The 16,353-nt window shown below is 36.9% G+C and overlaps 1 protein-coding gene across 2 annotated transcripts in view; it reads right to left on the minus strand.

Moving 5' to 3' along the window:
• The window catches only part of Xrn1 (5'-3' exoribonuclease 1), a 101,742-nt gene that overhangs the window by 55,363 nt on the left and 30,026 nt on the right, over nucleotides 1-16,353 (minus strand). For both annotated transcript variants that reach the window (XM_074059642.1, XM_074059641.1), the window contains exons 19-22: nucleotides 13,650-13,753; nucleotides 10,784-10,915; nucleotides 3,860-4,022; nucleotides 1,815-1,928 (exon numbers count right to left, since the gene is read on the minus strand). In XM_074059642.1, the coding sequence (XP_073915743.1) occupies nucleotides 1,815-1,928; nucleotides 3,860-4,022; nucleotides 10,784-10,915; nucleotides 13,650-13,753 (513 nt within the window). The remainder of the gene's footprint in view (nucleotides 1-1,814; nucleotides 1,929-3,859; nucleotides 4,023-10,783; nucleotides 10,916-13,649; nucleotides 13,754-16,353) is intronic.

A 16,353-nucleotide genomic window follows, 5' to 3' on the forward strand; every position in this document is an offset into this window, starting at 1 on the left:
CAATGCTATTATTTCTAAAATACAGCATGACAATAAAATTGGACAGTGGAAATTCTCTTGGGATTTGTAGGTAGATGTGGTATCATTTTACTCTGGCTTTAATAGCTATTAATCATTCTTTCAAAAATTAATTTGCAAATAATTTCAAAATACCCAAAGGTTGCAAAAAAATAAAAACAGTACAAAGATGACTGAAAAACATTTACCTAGATTCACATTATAATGTTAACATTATAAAGAAAATGGCTTTAATATCTTTGTACTGTGTATATATTTACATATATATGGTTGAAGAATATGACTATTCTTCTGAACCGCTTGGCGATATATTACATACGTCATGTGCCTTCCTTATAAGTGTTTCAGTGTACATTTGTATATATAATTTGGTGGAACTGGGGTTTGAACTCAGGTGTTCATGGCTTCATACTTGCAAAGCAGGTACTCTGCTACTTGATCAACAAGTCTAGTCCATTTGCTCTGGTTATTTTGGAGATGGGGGTCTCTCAAACTATTTGCCCAAGATGGCCTTGAACTGCGAAACTCTCAATTTCAACCTCCCAAGTAGCTAGGATTTTAGGTGTGAGCCATTGGCACTGGCTAAGGATATTTTATTATAAAACTACAATATGATTATTAAGGATATAAATTTACATCGATACAGTATTTTTATCTAAGTTATTATCTGTATTCCAGTTTTGTCAGTTGAAAAATAATGTCTTATGTAGAATTCTTTTCTTCCTCTCCAGATACTGCATTTAAGAGATACTGTCCCTTTTTAATTTTTTTGTTTTTGAAACAGTGTCTTGCTATGTAGCCCAGGCTGGCCTTACTCCTGAGTGCTGGTATTATGCATGTGAGCCACTATACCCAGCAAAAGAATCATGTTTTCCCCCAGTGCTGGAGATTGAATCCAGGACCCTGAGCACACTAGTCAAAGGCTCTACCACTGGCCTACATCGTTAGTCTTACATTTACTTTTAACATGCCACTATAAACAAGAGCCCTTCTCTTCCCTATCTCTTTTTATTATCATCACAGAACCATGGATTCCTGGTTTTCACTCAGTAGTTTGTAACTGGTTACTATACTTAATGATTCCTGGTAAATTACCTCACATTTGACCAGTGAGACCCCTCATTCTTTTGAGCATGTCAGATGTACCAGGCTCATCTTATGCTTTCCTTGTCCCATATGCCTAGAATCAGTCATTTTACTGAGAAGGACTGTTGTCCCTTTCAGTGGGGTATGGCATTAGAGGTCAAGATCTGGGTATTACACGTGTTCACAGCTAGCAGGATGTCTTTGCTTCTTATTCTTTTGAATAAATAGAGCTAGAAGTATATGTACATATACATACACAGCCTGTCTACACATATATTTTGGAAATCAGGAATTCATTCCAATACCTCCAAACCTGTTCACAAAGATTCTTTCGTATTTTCTCCCAGCCCATATTTACACATACCTTTTTCCTTATGAGAAATGGAGTTCCTAAAAACATCAACAGATTTAAAAATTCATTTAACTCTATAACATATCTAAGATAGTTTTTAAATTGCTTCACACATAACAGCATAATAAACAAATCTATTAAAATAGAAATCAGGATTTGAATTCTTTTACTCATCTCCTGACTCTAACCTGCTCCTGACAGAATATACACAGTCAAATACCACATTCATAAATTACCTTAGTGAATTCTTTTTTGTTTTTCCATTTAGTGTTACATTTTATTTTGCATGTAGATGAAGTTAAATAATTATATTAACTTGACACTTAGAAATTTAATTAGTAACAAAACTGAAACTAACTTCTCCAGTGCAGCCATAATAGGGAGTTCCCAGCATAAAGACCATACTTCTAGGAGGAAACAAATCATCCAATGTTTTGATACTGGAGAAGCGAGAGTCGAAAGCTCGGATGTCCTGTATAAAAAGGAATACAAAAGTCAATCACCATACACAAAATCTCTATAGTTTGCACATGGTGTTTTTTTATGGGATCATGTCTGTGCTTCTGCAAATGTCAAATGTGAACATGCTCTACATAACAGCATCAGAGCCCACAGCTTAGTGCAGTGCTTCACACATTAGTTCTCGAAACAACCTTCCACCAGACTGCTCATTACTAACCTGACTTCACAGATGAAGAAAGGGGGAAATGGACTGGCGGAGTGGCTCAAGCGAGAGTGCCTGCCAGCTCTGAGACGCTGAGTTTAATCCCCAGTACACCAAAAAAAAAAAAAAAAAAAAAAGTGTGGGGGGGAAAGGTTCGGGGGATGAATCTTGTCCAAGGTCACACAGCATACAGTAAAGCAGCCAACTCAGGCAATTTATGCTATACCCCTAAATTATAGGGTCACTATACAGTGGAATCCCCTTATCCATGTATGTGGGGGTAAACTCCAAGACCCCCCCCCCACCCTGTGGATGTCTGAAACCACAGCTAGTACTGAACATTATAAATATTTTGTTTTTTACTATACCAATGACAGAGTTTAATTTCTAAATTAGACACTGGAAAAGATTACCTGTAACTATTAATAAAACTGAACATTTTAAACAAAACAGTGTACTGAAAAATACATGAATGTGGTCTCTCACCATCTTTCTTCTTGTGACGATGTGAGATGACACGACGCCTATGTGATGAAGTGTGAACAACTAAGCACTCCAGGAACTGTGGCCTGAACTTGAGCAGTTTGAGGTGCTTACCATAATCTTAGCAACCTCAGCGTAAGATTTTTTTCTTTTATCCCATTGAAAACCTTCAATTTTTTACATAAAGGAAGCACTTTATGGCTTCTTGTTAGCATATTCTAATTGCCACTATCATTACCTTGGCACTTTGCAGCCCAAACTAAGTAAAATGGTGTTGGTGAACACAGTCGCTGTGCTACAAAGACAACTGGGAGTGAGAGGAAACGAACAGGTGAGCTGTGTAAGCACACACAGCGTGGTGCCCTGGACGAGGGGGGATTCACGTCCCCGGAGGGATGGCACAAGATTTCATCACACCACTCAGAGTGGTGTGCAATTTTAGGAACTGTTTAATTCTGGAATTTTCAATTTGATATTTTTAGATCCTTGGTTATTGCATGTAACTGAAACTATAGGAAGCAAAAATATTTGATAAGGGGGAAACAACTGTACTTAAAAAAATTTTTGTCTCCTTGTCATATATAAGATTGTAAACTCAAAAGCAAGTGCCTTTTATGTTTATTAGTTTAAGGCAACTCCCTCCCCAACCTCAACTGAGGACTGAACCCAGGGCCTTGGCTCTTTTATTTTTATTTTGCTTTTGAGATGGGGGGGGGGGTCTCCCTAACTTTCTCCAGCTGAACTTGAACTCAAGATCCTCTGACTTCCACCTCCCCATTAGCTGGGATTACAGGTATGTATCTGATGCCCAGTCTCCCACCCCCAAAATTTGTTGAGATAGGGCTTCACTATGTAGCCCAGGCTTGCCTTGCCTTGAGTCTGAGATTCTCCTGCCTCAGCCTCCCGAGTGCTGGGAACATGCACTACAAGCATGAGCCACCATGTCCAGCTAAGGCAAGTATTTCTGAAGAATAAAAATCCAAAAATGAAAAGGTAGAGATACCGGAAATTTTCTTCTAGAAACTAAATTCTTGAAAATACCCAAAGGACAAGCTCCCTAACTGCATACACAGAGTAACTGAGCATGGAATACTCCTCATACAGAGTATTATATCTTGCAAATTATATGAAATAAGAATATACTATACATTGCTGAATTAATCTTCTCTTTAGGAATAAGTATCGATAGGACAGTCTTTCTCACATACTGTGCAACAGGGGACATAAGACAGAACTGAGACTTGATGGAGCCTTACCTTAACTACTGTCTGATAAACAAAAGGAAGAACTTGTTTGGACCACTGTTTTTCTAGATGAACTTCACCATTCTGACTGACTTGATATCTTCGACCTGTAAGCAACTGAGCATACACAACTGCAGATGTTTCATTTATCATTATTCCCTTTCTCCTCAGGTAGCTAAAAGAAAGAATAAAAAAGAGATGTATGAGTACAAATATATTCCAGAATGATAATCACATCCAGACTATCAACTCACAATCAGACACTTAAACTTCAAACAAATACAACAGTACTTATGCACATCAATTAAGACTTTTTACAGTGTTTAGTTTAGTCTGTGGCTACTTCTCTTACTGTGTATGTGGTTAAATGAGATTACCACAGACCTATAAAACACTCTTGTCAGGCTGGGAGTATGGCTCAAGTATTACAGCACTTGCCAAGCAGGCACAAGGTCCTGAGTTCAAAACCCAGCACCACGAAAACAGTGGTGTTAAAAACAACAACAAAACCCACCCAGAACAACAACAAGAAGATATACTCCTGTGTTTTCATCTCCCTTACGATGGCGATACTTATAAGACAGGGAGAACAGCAAGTATAGGTGAGTATGTAGAGAAATTGAAGTAACTGTACATTGTTGGTGGACATATAAAATGGTGCAGCTGTGGAAAACAGTTTGGCAGTTCCTCAAACAGGTAAACAGAATTTCCGGATGACCCAGCAATTCTACGACTAAGTTTGTACTCACCTAAACTGAAAACAGATACTCAAGGAAATATTGATAAATGAATGTTCACAGTAGCAATTTTCATAATAGCCAAAAACCAGAAAATACCTAAATAATCCTGGGTGGAAAAATGGATAAGAATATGGTATATCTATACAGTGGAATATTATTTAGCTGTAAGAAAGAGTAAGCACTGACGTGCTACATACATGAAGTTCAAAAACATGCTATGCGAAAGAAACCAGACATAAAAGGTCTGGTTCACATATTATTGCTTATGTGAATTATGAGACAGAAAGCAGACTAAGTCCACCTGGTGGGTCTTTTAAGTCTAAAATAGGGGTCTGCAACCCACAGCCATGGGCCAAATCCAGACTACCCCTTGTTCATTGAAATAATTTATTGTATCATATCAGATAATGGAATAAAATTAGACACCAGTAACAAGATAAACTACAGAAAATGCACAAACACAAGAGACTGAACATTACGCTTCAGAATGACCAATGGCTTATTGCAAGAAATAAGGGAGGAAAGCAAAAACACTTCAGAATTGAATTGATACAGCAAAGGCAATTTGAAGAAGGAAGTTACAGCTATGAGTGCTTGCACTAAAAAAATCAGAGAGCTCTCAAATGATGCACCTCATGGTCTCAAGAAAACAAGAACAAATGAATCTCAAAGTTAGTAGATGAAAAGAGATCACAAAGATCAGGGTAGAAATCAATGAGACACAGTCTAAAAGAATGATGGGGGGGTGGCCCAAATAATGTTTACACATGTAAGTAAATGTAAAAACGATAAAATTAAAAAAAAAAAAAGAGAGATGCAAAGAAACGATGAAACAAAGAGCTAGTTCTTTGAAAAGACTAACAAGATTGCCTTGTCAAACTAGCCAAAAGAAAGGGTGGAGAAGACTCAAATTAATAAAACTAGAGATGAAAAAGGGGACACTACCTATAGCCAATATTACTGTAAATGGGGAAAATCTGAAATATTTCCCCTAAAATCAGGAATGAGATTCCCATTCTGTAAGTGCTTGACTTCTCATTTGGAGCAATAAGGCAAGAGAAAGAAAAGGGATACAAATAGGAAAGTAAGAAGTCAATATCCTTATTTGCAGATGATGAGATTTAAATTTAAAAGACCCCAAAGACTCCACCAGAAAACTTATTGACCACTTTTAGCAAACTAGCAGGATACAAAATCAACATACAAAAATCAGAGGCCTTGCACATGCTAAGCAAATGGTCTACTTGAGCTGTATCCCTAATCCCTTCCTTTGTTTGTTTTTTTTTGGGGGGGTAGGGACAGGGAGGGAGCAATACCATGGCTTTGAACTCCGTGCCTCCTGCTTGCTATGCAGGTGCTCTACTACTTGAGCCATGCCTCCAGACCTTTTTGCTCTAGTTAGTCTCACCTTTTAACCAGGCTGGCCTGAACTACGATTCTCCTATTTATGATTCTCACATAGCTAAGATAGGCTTGTGCACCACACTTAGCTTTTGGTTGATATGGGGTTGAGCTAAGTTTTTGTGGGGGCTGCCTCAAAGCCACAATCCTCCAGATCACTACGTGTAGCTAGCTTTGCCTACTCCCTTCTTTCTTTTTATCCATACTTCCCAGTTATATATATGTATCAAGGAGACTGAATCAAACCAAGCGTATTAAATTGTTGGAATACAAATATAAAAGTGCACTGTCTGAAAACTATAGGTTGTGAGGGATCACTGAACTTTAGACCTACTGGACTTTGGTTTTAGGTGTACTTCTTGTAGTTGGTAGACGTTGGGTGACACTGGTATTTGAATTAAGGAGCTAGGTAGCCACTTAAATTTATTGATATAATTCTTAGTTTGGCTATTTCTGTAATCTGATTTTAATTCTCTTTTTAGGCTTTCTAAATTATGTTTTATTTTGCTTTCTGTATTTTAGTTTCTGTTTTTCATTTGATTTTTCTCAATAGTCACTTGCATTCCAATTTTAATTAATGGCTAGTTTTGAATTAAGTTTAAAACATACTTCATTCTTGTCTAGTTTTCTAAATTATAAATTACCTTTTAACTTTCTATGTAAAATGAGTAACACTACTAAAAATTAATTCTGTACTTTAATAGATCCAGTGCTCCTCACTAATTGTTTAACAGCCATTTTTTTATGTGGATCTATGTTTTGCTTGGTGGAGGTACAAGGTGTTGGAGCTCTCCTTCAAATTATCCTCTCGGTATGTCATCTTCTCCATAAACTTTTTCACTCTGTTACATCTTCAATTTCTCCCTCTTAGGGCTGGCGGAGTGGCTCAAGTGGTAGAGCACCTGCCTAGAAAGGATGAAGTCTGGAGTTCAAACCCCAGTACCACAATAAATAAACAAACAAATAAAAAATTTTTCCCTTCTTTTCTGCAGTTAGCACCATTTCTATGTATAGCCCTATCAGTTGGTACTTGTTTTCATACTACATACACCTCAGAGCTAGGAGAAGGTGCTGAGGCTCTCCTTACAACCCACCATGACCTCCAAATCTTTAGGAGAAAACTATCCCATTCTTTCCATTCTATTCTTATGTCTACCACTATCCAGAATGACTTCAATGTCTAAATGTATGATTCACTCAAGTCCACAAAAACTCATTTTCAAAACTTCTTTATCTCTAAACACCTTCTTCTCCATTCCGTTTCAGGCACCTATTCCCATGGTTATTATTTGGGTCTTGACATTATCCATAAATGTTTCACCTTCAAAATCACAAATTCAAATATCAAATGTTTGATAACTTCCTCTTTGTATAACTTGCTTGCTCAACAACTCTATTACCTTGATTCAACTTTATTTGGGCTCTCCAGGCCACTATCCTTCTACTTCCTTCTAGACTATTAACCTATTACTTTCTTCACTCCTCCCTCTATTCCACTTAGATGCTATTGTCCACCATTACAGAAACATTCTTGCTAGCAATCTAAACTTCTTGCCTCCTTGTCTTTTCTACATGTATACATCTGGCAAAATCCAGTACAGGTTAAATCCAATTATTACTATTTTTTCTTTTCTCGTAATGCTAGGGATTGAACTGAAGTCCTTGCACATGCTAAGTGAGCACCCTATCACTGAGTCACATCCCCTGTCCAATTATTTGTTTTTCTTAGGGCTGTGACTAATGATCTAAGGTTAACTGCCAAGATATCGGCAAAATGTTTCATTATAAATTCATGATCTTCAGCTTCACAATAGGTCCTCAATACTGCCTATCATCCTGCATGTTTTTTTTTTTTTTCTGATCAACTGACATTCTTCCACTTTCTCTAAGATCTAATTTTAAATCTTTTCCAGTCTATTCAAACCTCTGACTAATCTCTTTTTTTTTCCCCACCACTTTCAGTATCTTCAACATCTATTTAACAAGGAAAATTGAAACAAATTATTTTTCCCTATGTCAAAGACAGAAACCAACCTATACTGGCATACCATTCTGTTAAAATATAGAAGATAGCCTTAATCTGGCTTAAGAATCCATTTCAGCTGGGAGCAGTCACACTCACCTATATAATCCTAGTACTTGGGAGGCTGAGTCAGGAGGATCTTAAGTTTGAGGCCAGCTTGGGCTAAAAAGTAAGACCCTGTCACAAAGCAAAAACCAAAACAAAACAGACAAAAAACAAAACAAAACAACTGAATCCATTTCATTCTATCTTCAAATTCACTGTTGTCCTCTCTTCTTCTCTTTCTTGTTTTTACACATATGATCAAATTTCTTTGACTAGCCAAAAACCAGTTCCACTCAACTCTACATCCTTCTTCAGTTATCTCTTAATGATAGTTTTTGTTAGAAAGGGGTATGTTATGTAGGTATCAAGAAACTTATCAGGTACATCAGATGTGTTTAGACAATTTCTAAGAAGAAAACCACACACGATTTGGTACTCAGAAATATCTCATGTGCATGTTCGTAGAAAAAGAAGGTACTGAATTTAGAACATGTTTGGGACAGTAAGATACATGGAACTATAACTGAGCTAAGCAGAAGATTTTCTACAATCTTGCCATAGAAGTCCTAGAGATAAGAATGGTCTGCACAAGTATCACCTCACTCCTCCTGGTTAGGGCCAAGAGATCCACACCTCATGCTACTAAATTTCATGTGAATTCTGCCTTGGAAGATGGATTGTGGAGGACCTTGGGATATGTAAGAGGAGTGGGCAAAAAGTGAGATAATATGAGGAAAGAATATGGTGATTAAAAAAAACCAGTCTCAGAGAATGGTGATCAGAATAAATAAGACTAAACCCAACTTGGCTGACAAAGTTATACAAGAGAGTCTCAACTGGCAGACTAAAAATCATTCTCTTTTTTGTTTGGCAGCACTAGGGTTTGAACTCAGGGCTTCAAGCTTGCTACACAAGTGCTCTCCACTTGAACTGCTCTCCAGCCTCTTTTTATGTTGGGTTTTTTTGAGATCGAGTCTCATGAACTATTTGCTGGGGGCTGGCTTTGAACCGTGATAGTCCTGATCTCTGCCTCCTGAGTCACTGGGATTACAGGAGTGAGCCCTGGTGCCCCGCATTTTTTTGTAAATCTTGATCATTCCTCTAGCCTTTCTAGTTTGGCTTTCGTCCCTCAAAATAACTTGTTTAGTCTCTTCAAAACATTTGATCTAACTTTTTAAAACAAGTTTTTCCTTTAATTTTCATGATGTTACCTCTCCTGGCTGCTCTCCTCTTAAGTTGCCTCTTTTTTTCTGTTGGCTCTTCTTCCTTAACACGTGTTGTTTTCCTCCTGCCATGGGGCCTCCACATGTAAGTCTTCCCTCATCTTGAAATACTCTTCTTATCCCTCTTTGCCTAACTCTTGCTCCACATGCAGGTATCAGTTGAAGCAATATTTCCTTGGGAAAACTATCCCTGATTAGACAAATTCCTTCCTTCTGTTATACGGTCTCAGAGTACTACTTGTGCAAAGCAATTATCATATTGCAGCTGACCAAAAATCACATATTAAGTGATCTGCCAGGTATAGTTTCATGAATGTAGGGACTGCATGTTTTTAGTCATTATGGAATCTAACTGAGCTTACTGCTGTATCAAGCAATAGTTCTGATATTCATATTTCAATATGCTGCATATTATGAACAAATGACTAAACTCTTTAAGTACTTTGAATAAGTTTCTTTTTTTCCAATCAAAAGAGTCTTTACTAAAACAATATTCATTCAAACAATTACTGACAGCCTAGGCACTGACCAAGAAATGAGAATAAAATGGTGACAAAACAGTTACCTTTCCTACCTTTCCAGAACATTTATATTGCTTTCTATCTCAATCACTTGAGAGCTGTGTCTATCTCCTTTTACACTGGCTGGGTGGTTCTTCATGGTCTGTGTGCAGTTTCCTGCTTAGCTAAAGAGTTATGGAAGAGGACTCTCCCTGACTCTTCCAGGAGCTTATTGATGATGTTGCTGCAGTTCACCCAGCAGTGCTGATGGCTATACATTTACAAAACCATTCTGTATGCCACTGCCAGTTTCTGTTACTCTGTTTTGGTTTAGAGTTTTCTAGTATTTGGATAAAGAAGGAGAGGTACTACTAGGGTAAGATCATAGGACACAATTCATTGCAGCGACACTGAAAAATCCTAAGAGGGCCAGGTTCTCAGTTTGTCAGTTTGGTTGGTACAGACAGAGCTTGCATTCTAAACCTGGGAGGAATGGGTGGAGGCAGGTTAGGGGAGTGGGAAGGAGAGATGATGAGGAACATCATCCTATTTTTATTACTGACATGTGGCCAAGAAATTCAGTGGCCTTATGGCCATGAAAATAGCACTCTAATTCAGGCAACCTAATACAGGCTATTCCCAGTGCTAAGTGATCATGTCATTACATTCTTTTCCCCTGTTCTTCATGAAGTATTTCAGTGAAAAACTGAACAAGGCTATACTAACCAGATGTTATTTTAAACTAGAATGTGTTTCTTTAGAACACAGGATCAAGATGTACTCAGAATTCAGAGTAGCTTCTATGTTCAGCTTAGAGAAGTAGTACATCAAAAGATTCTCGTTTTGACATTAAATTCTTTCTTTTTTTTTTTTTTTTGAGACAAGGTCTTGCTATGGTCCTAGGCTGGCCCTTGAACTCATGACCATCCTGCCTCAACTTTCTGAGTGCTGGGATTACAGTTGTGTGCCATCAAACCCAGGTAAATTCTTTTTATGACACTCACTGGTCTGAAATTCCTTGTATTTCTTTAGTCCAGTTAGATTGTTCTTTATCTCCAAGTTGGACGACTTTAGATGGTGGAGCAGTTCTTCCCAAATAAACCTTCTGTGTTCCTGGAGGTTCTTCCAAGTAAAACCTTAAACATAGAAAAAAAATTATATTTGCTCTAATATAGTATTCTAGCAGTGTGAATCTTCAAAATGAACAAATTTCTATATTGGGACTTGTAAAAGATTTCAAAGCTGAAGCCAAGTGCCAGTGGCTCACACTTGTAATCCTAGCTATTTGGGGAGGCACAGTTTGGGAGGATCATGGTTTAAGGCCAGCCTGAGCAAAAAGTCAGTAAGACCACATCTCAACAAACAGCTGGGCATGGTGGTACATGTCTGCCATCCCAGTTACTGCAAGAAGCATAAACAGGACTGTGGTCTAGGCTAGTCTGGCAGAAAGTGAGACCCTACCTCCAAAATAACCTGAGCAAAAAGAGATGGAGGTGTGACTCAAGTGATAGAGCATCTATCTAGCAAGTACAAAGCCATGTGTTTAAACTCCAGTGCCACCAAAAAAATTTTTCCCCCCACACCTGGGTACACTGATGTATGCCTGTAGTCTCAGCTACTTGGGGAGCTGAGATAGGAGGATCACTTGAACCCATGAGTTTGAGCCCAGTCTGGGCAACAGAGCAAGACCCTATTCTTCTTAAACCCACCCCCACAAAAAGCATTTATAGTCACTCTCAGAAAAATTAAATACTTACAATATAAATATATTTTTAAATGTACAAATATAAAAACATGTATGTGTGTGTGTGGGGGGAGGTGGCCCAAATAATGTATGCACTTGAAGAAAATGTAAAAATGATTAAAAAAAAATATGTGATTTGTATGACGAAAACAAAACACTGTGAAAGAAATCAAAGATTTAGCTATTTAGAGAGGTATGTGGTGTTCAGGAATTAGAAGACTCAACATAGTAAAGATATCAAATCTCCTAAAATTTATTTATAGGTTTAATAAAATTTCTATAAAAATCCCTTCAATGCTTTTTATTGATATAGAACAATTTGGTCTAAAATTTATATGGAAAGGTAAATAACTAGAATAGCTAAAACAATTTTGGAAAAGAAAAATTAGGTTGAAGGAATCACTCTACCAGATATGAAGACTTACTATTTGGCTACTGTAATCAAGTATAGTGTGTATGGGCATCAAAAAGACCATGCATACATACAATGGATTAAAAAAATCCACACTGATATGCCCAACTGACTTTTTCTGCAGTGCTGGAGATTAAACTCAGGGACTTGTGCATACTAAGCAAAAATTCTACCATTCAGACACATTCCCAACTCCCAAGCAAGTTTTGAAGAAGATGCAAAAGCAATCCAATGGAGGAAGCATAGTCTTTTCAACACATGATGCTGCAGTAACTGAATATTCTGAGAGAAGCATGACAATTTATGTAAATCTCATACCTTATGCAAAAATTAATTCAAAATGGATCATTGATATAATGTAAAAGAGATGAAAACTATAAAACCTTTCAAAGAAAACATAAGAAAGCTAGAGTTTCTAAGATATGACACTAACAGCATAAGGAAAAAATTGTGATTACATCAAAAAGACAGAAGAGTAGCCGGCACCAATGGCTCACGCCTATAACCCTAGCTACTCAGGAGGCAGAGATCAGGAGGACTGCTGTTCAAAGCAAGCCTGGGAAAATAGTTTGTGAGACCATATCTCAAAAAACCCTTCACAAAAATGGGCTGGTGGAGTGGTTCAAAGTGTAGGCCATGAGTTCAAGCCCCAGTAGCACAAAAAAAAAAAAAAAAAAAAAGGAGAGGGCTAGAGAGCAGTAGTGTACCTGCCTAGCAAGCACAAGGCTCTGAGTTCAAACCCCAGTACCACCAAAGGTGTGGGGGAAGGGAGAAGAATTATTCAGGTGTGACGCCACATGCCTGAATTTCAGCACATGGTAGGTAAGGTAGGAAGATTATGAGTTCAATGTTGTCCTACGGTAGATAGTGGACCCTATCTCAAAAAAAAAAAAAAAAAAAAAAGGTACAAGGACTGAATTTTGATAATACAAAAAAATTCCCTCAAGATTTCATATTTCATACAGAAAAGCTGATACCAACAAAGAGAAAAGTTCAACTGGCACTGATGTTTTACCATTACATTACAGGAGAGATGTGTGCAGAGCTAACAGGAAGGAAAAAGAACCGAGTCATTTTGTAAAACTCTGCATGGCAAAGAAAAGAACTGAAAAAAATATTTTGGATATGCTATAACTCAGAAAACATATTCCTAAGCCATTTTTTCTGGAAAAAAATAACCTTTAAGATTAAGTTCTAGCCACATTAAAAGTAATAAAGAATAAGAAATAAGACAAGCTTTACATGAAATAATGATAAAAATGACAAATAAAAACTTGTCCAATTATTTACTGAAAAATTATTATGGACCTGGGTAAAATGGGAAGAAATGATTCTTAAAGCAGAATATACGTGTTAAAAATTAAATGTATCATTTAAATGAAACCTGGGAAGAACATGGTAAAAGTAAGGTTATACATGTTATTAATTCTTATCAGAAAGAGAAATATGCTTGCTAAATAATATAAACAATGATAACCACTTCTAGGACATAGAACATTCAAACTATTAAGAGGAAGTGAAAGGAAAAAAAGAAAAAAACATACACATCTAAAATCACAAGCAGTATAAAATAAACTGTCAATGGTGGCTGAACTTCAAGTGGTCGCATTAGATAGTGCATTCATTTTCACTACAATATGTAAATATTCTAACAGTAAAAGTCATCAAATAACAAAGCAAATATAATTTAGAGAAGTTATAAATCAAACCTTACTTAGTTTCGCCATCTGATACAGCTACAACTCTAGCTTCTTCAAGGTGAGGCCAATTAACAAAGACAGATTTTCCAAGCACTGATGAAGCCACATTTTCTATACTCTTGAAGTAAAAGCAGAAAAGTTTTTTTTATGTTTGTCCAAGAGAACACTTTACACACATAAAATCTCCCCATGCTTTAATTTGAAAAATAAATGTGTTGGACTGGTTGTGATACATTTAAGCCAGGGGACACAGGTCTAAATGTGTTCTCTTCTTTTCAGTTACAGGATCTTGGGCAAATCATTTAATTCCACGGAAACTCAGTTTTCTTTCATAAGATGAAAGAATAAATGTCTCCCTTGCAATGTTCAGAATAAAAGAAAGTGATATACACAAGAGCTTTTGTAAACTGTGAAATGCTATACAAATATTCTGTATAAAATAATCTTTTACGTAAAAATTCTAGTTTTAAAAAGGAATTACTATTCAATTCAATTTATACATACAGGTCAGAGAACAACTTTGAGGTAGAAACTGAAGTTTAAATATAAGTTTTCATTATTTTTAATCATTACTAACAAATAATTCTTTAATTAGAGATAACTATTTTTACATTTCTTTTGGGTAACCTTTTATTTTCATATTTAGACATTTTATAAGGGAATCTAGAAAACAACAGAACTACAGAATATTCTGAAAAATCAAACAAGCTTCAACATTAGAACTAGGCTCCTTCAATTATTCTTTTCCCTTCTATATATTAGTTCTTGTTTCCTTCTCTCACTCTTTCATACAGTTTTTGAAGAAAGTGTCCTCCTTTCTCAAATTAACCCTTTCATTTAAGCTGTAGATGAAATCCCTTACTACTTCCTGTGGGGTCTTGCTATCATAAACATCCTTTTCAGCTGCAGTGGCTCTAAGACTTCATTTCTCCATCAGCTCTACCTCCGTTTTGCATAGGGCTTGCTTTTATGAGCTGCCTCTTCTTTACCTACAGGTATGTCTCTAGCCTTCTTGTCAGTGATGTATTTCTTGATTCAGGGCTCAATACCTGCTACCTTTACTTCCTATCTACTTAGTCTATCTTTACTTCTTATCTCCCAGTCTTTAGAAATTGGAGTTCTGTCTCCACCTAATGGACAAATTCTTAAGGCACTGAGTTTTTAATTCCTTTTAAATATACACAGCACGCACTATTCACAATAGCCAAGTTATGGAAACAGCCAAGATGCCCCACCACCAACGAATGGATTAAGAAAATGTGGTATCTATACACAATGGAATTTTATGCAACCATGAAGAAGAATGAAATGTTATCATTCTCTGGTAAATGGATGGAATTGGAGAACATCATTCTGAGTGAGGTTAGCCTGGCTCAAAAGACCAAAAATCATATGTTCTCCCTCATATGTGGACATTAGATCAAGGGCAAACACAACAATGGGATTGGACTATCAGCACATGATAAAAGCGAGAGCACACAAGGGAGGGGTGAGGATAGGTAAGACACCTAAAAAATTAGCTAGCATTTGTTGCCCTTAACGCAGAGAAACTAAAGCAGATACCTTAAAAGCAACTGAGGCCAATAGGAAAAGGGGAAGAGGAACTACAGAAAAGGTAAGATCAAAAAGAATTAACCTAGAAGGTAACACCCACGCATAGGAAATCAATGTGAGTCAATGCCTTGTATAGCTATCCTTATCTCAACCAGCAAAAACCCTTGTTCCTTCCTATTATTGCTTATACTCTCTCTACAACAAAATTAGAAATAAGGGCAAAATAGTTTCTGCTGGGTATTGAGGTGGGGGGAGAAGGAGGGGGCGGAGTGGGTGGTAAGGGAGGAGGTGGGGGCAGGGGGGAGAAATGAACCAAGCCTTGTATGCACATATGAATAATAAAAGAAAAAAAATAAATATACGCAGCACATAACTAGTACTGTATGCCTCTGTGATATTACTTAACTTGGAAATCATTCTTTCTTACTTCAGTGTTCACTGTCACTTTTATGTCTCCATTATAATTGGGAGTATTTCTTAATGTTGAGATGAGGACCATTCAGTGTACCTCTTCTTTAGGGAAATGAGTCTCAATTCTCTGTTGATAACATGTATAGCCCTGTCTCTCTCCAATCTCTTAACTCCAGAATTTTAACTGTATTATCAGCAGCCTTTTTGAGTTTCTTCATATGAATCAGAGAACACATATATACACACACACACGACTATTTTCTCAAATCTTCTAAGGATAGTACATAACTAATATCGTTGTAAATGCACAGAACGTAAGTTCATTTATTACACAACGAACTTGGGGCATGAGGGCTAATGTCTCGTGTAGAACGCCAGTTCGGAAAGGCTGGCAGGGCAGCTCCAATTAGACTTTTTAGTGTATCACCTCAAAATTTCATCATCATTTATCATTAATTCTCCTAAGGCAGAAACTTTTCCTGTTTTAACTTTTCTAGCCTAGGAAGCTACAACTATTAACTAGTTAATTAACCTAGACAGCTTAGGTTAATATCTACTAATTTCATCTTTTTTGCCTCCCATATTTGAACAAATAAAATCAATTTTAATTCTGCTTTTCTTCCAGATCTATTGATACTTCCACAATTCATACCCTTATCACCTAATGCTACAACCTATGGACTTGCAGGTTTCCCCATTTTCTTTCATTTCTCTTTTGTGCAATTTACTCTGTGATATTGCCACCAAATTAAT

Source organism: Castor canadensis, chromosome 17 (assembly GCF_047511655.1).
Source record: "Castor canadensis chromosome 17, mCasCan1.hap1v2, whole genome shotgun sequence".
Taxonomy (NCBI): domain Eukaryota; kingdom Metazoa; phylum Chordata; class Mammalia; order Rodentia; family Castoridae; genus Castor; species Castor canadensis.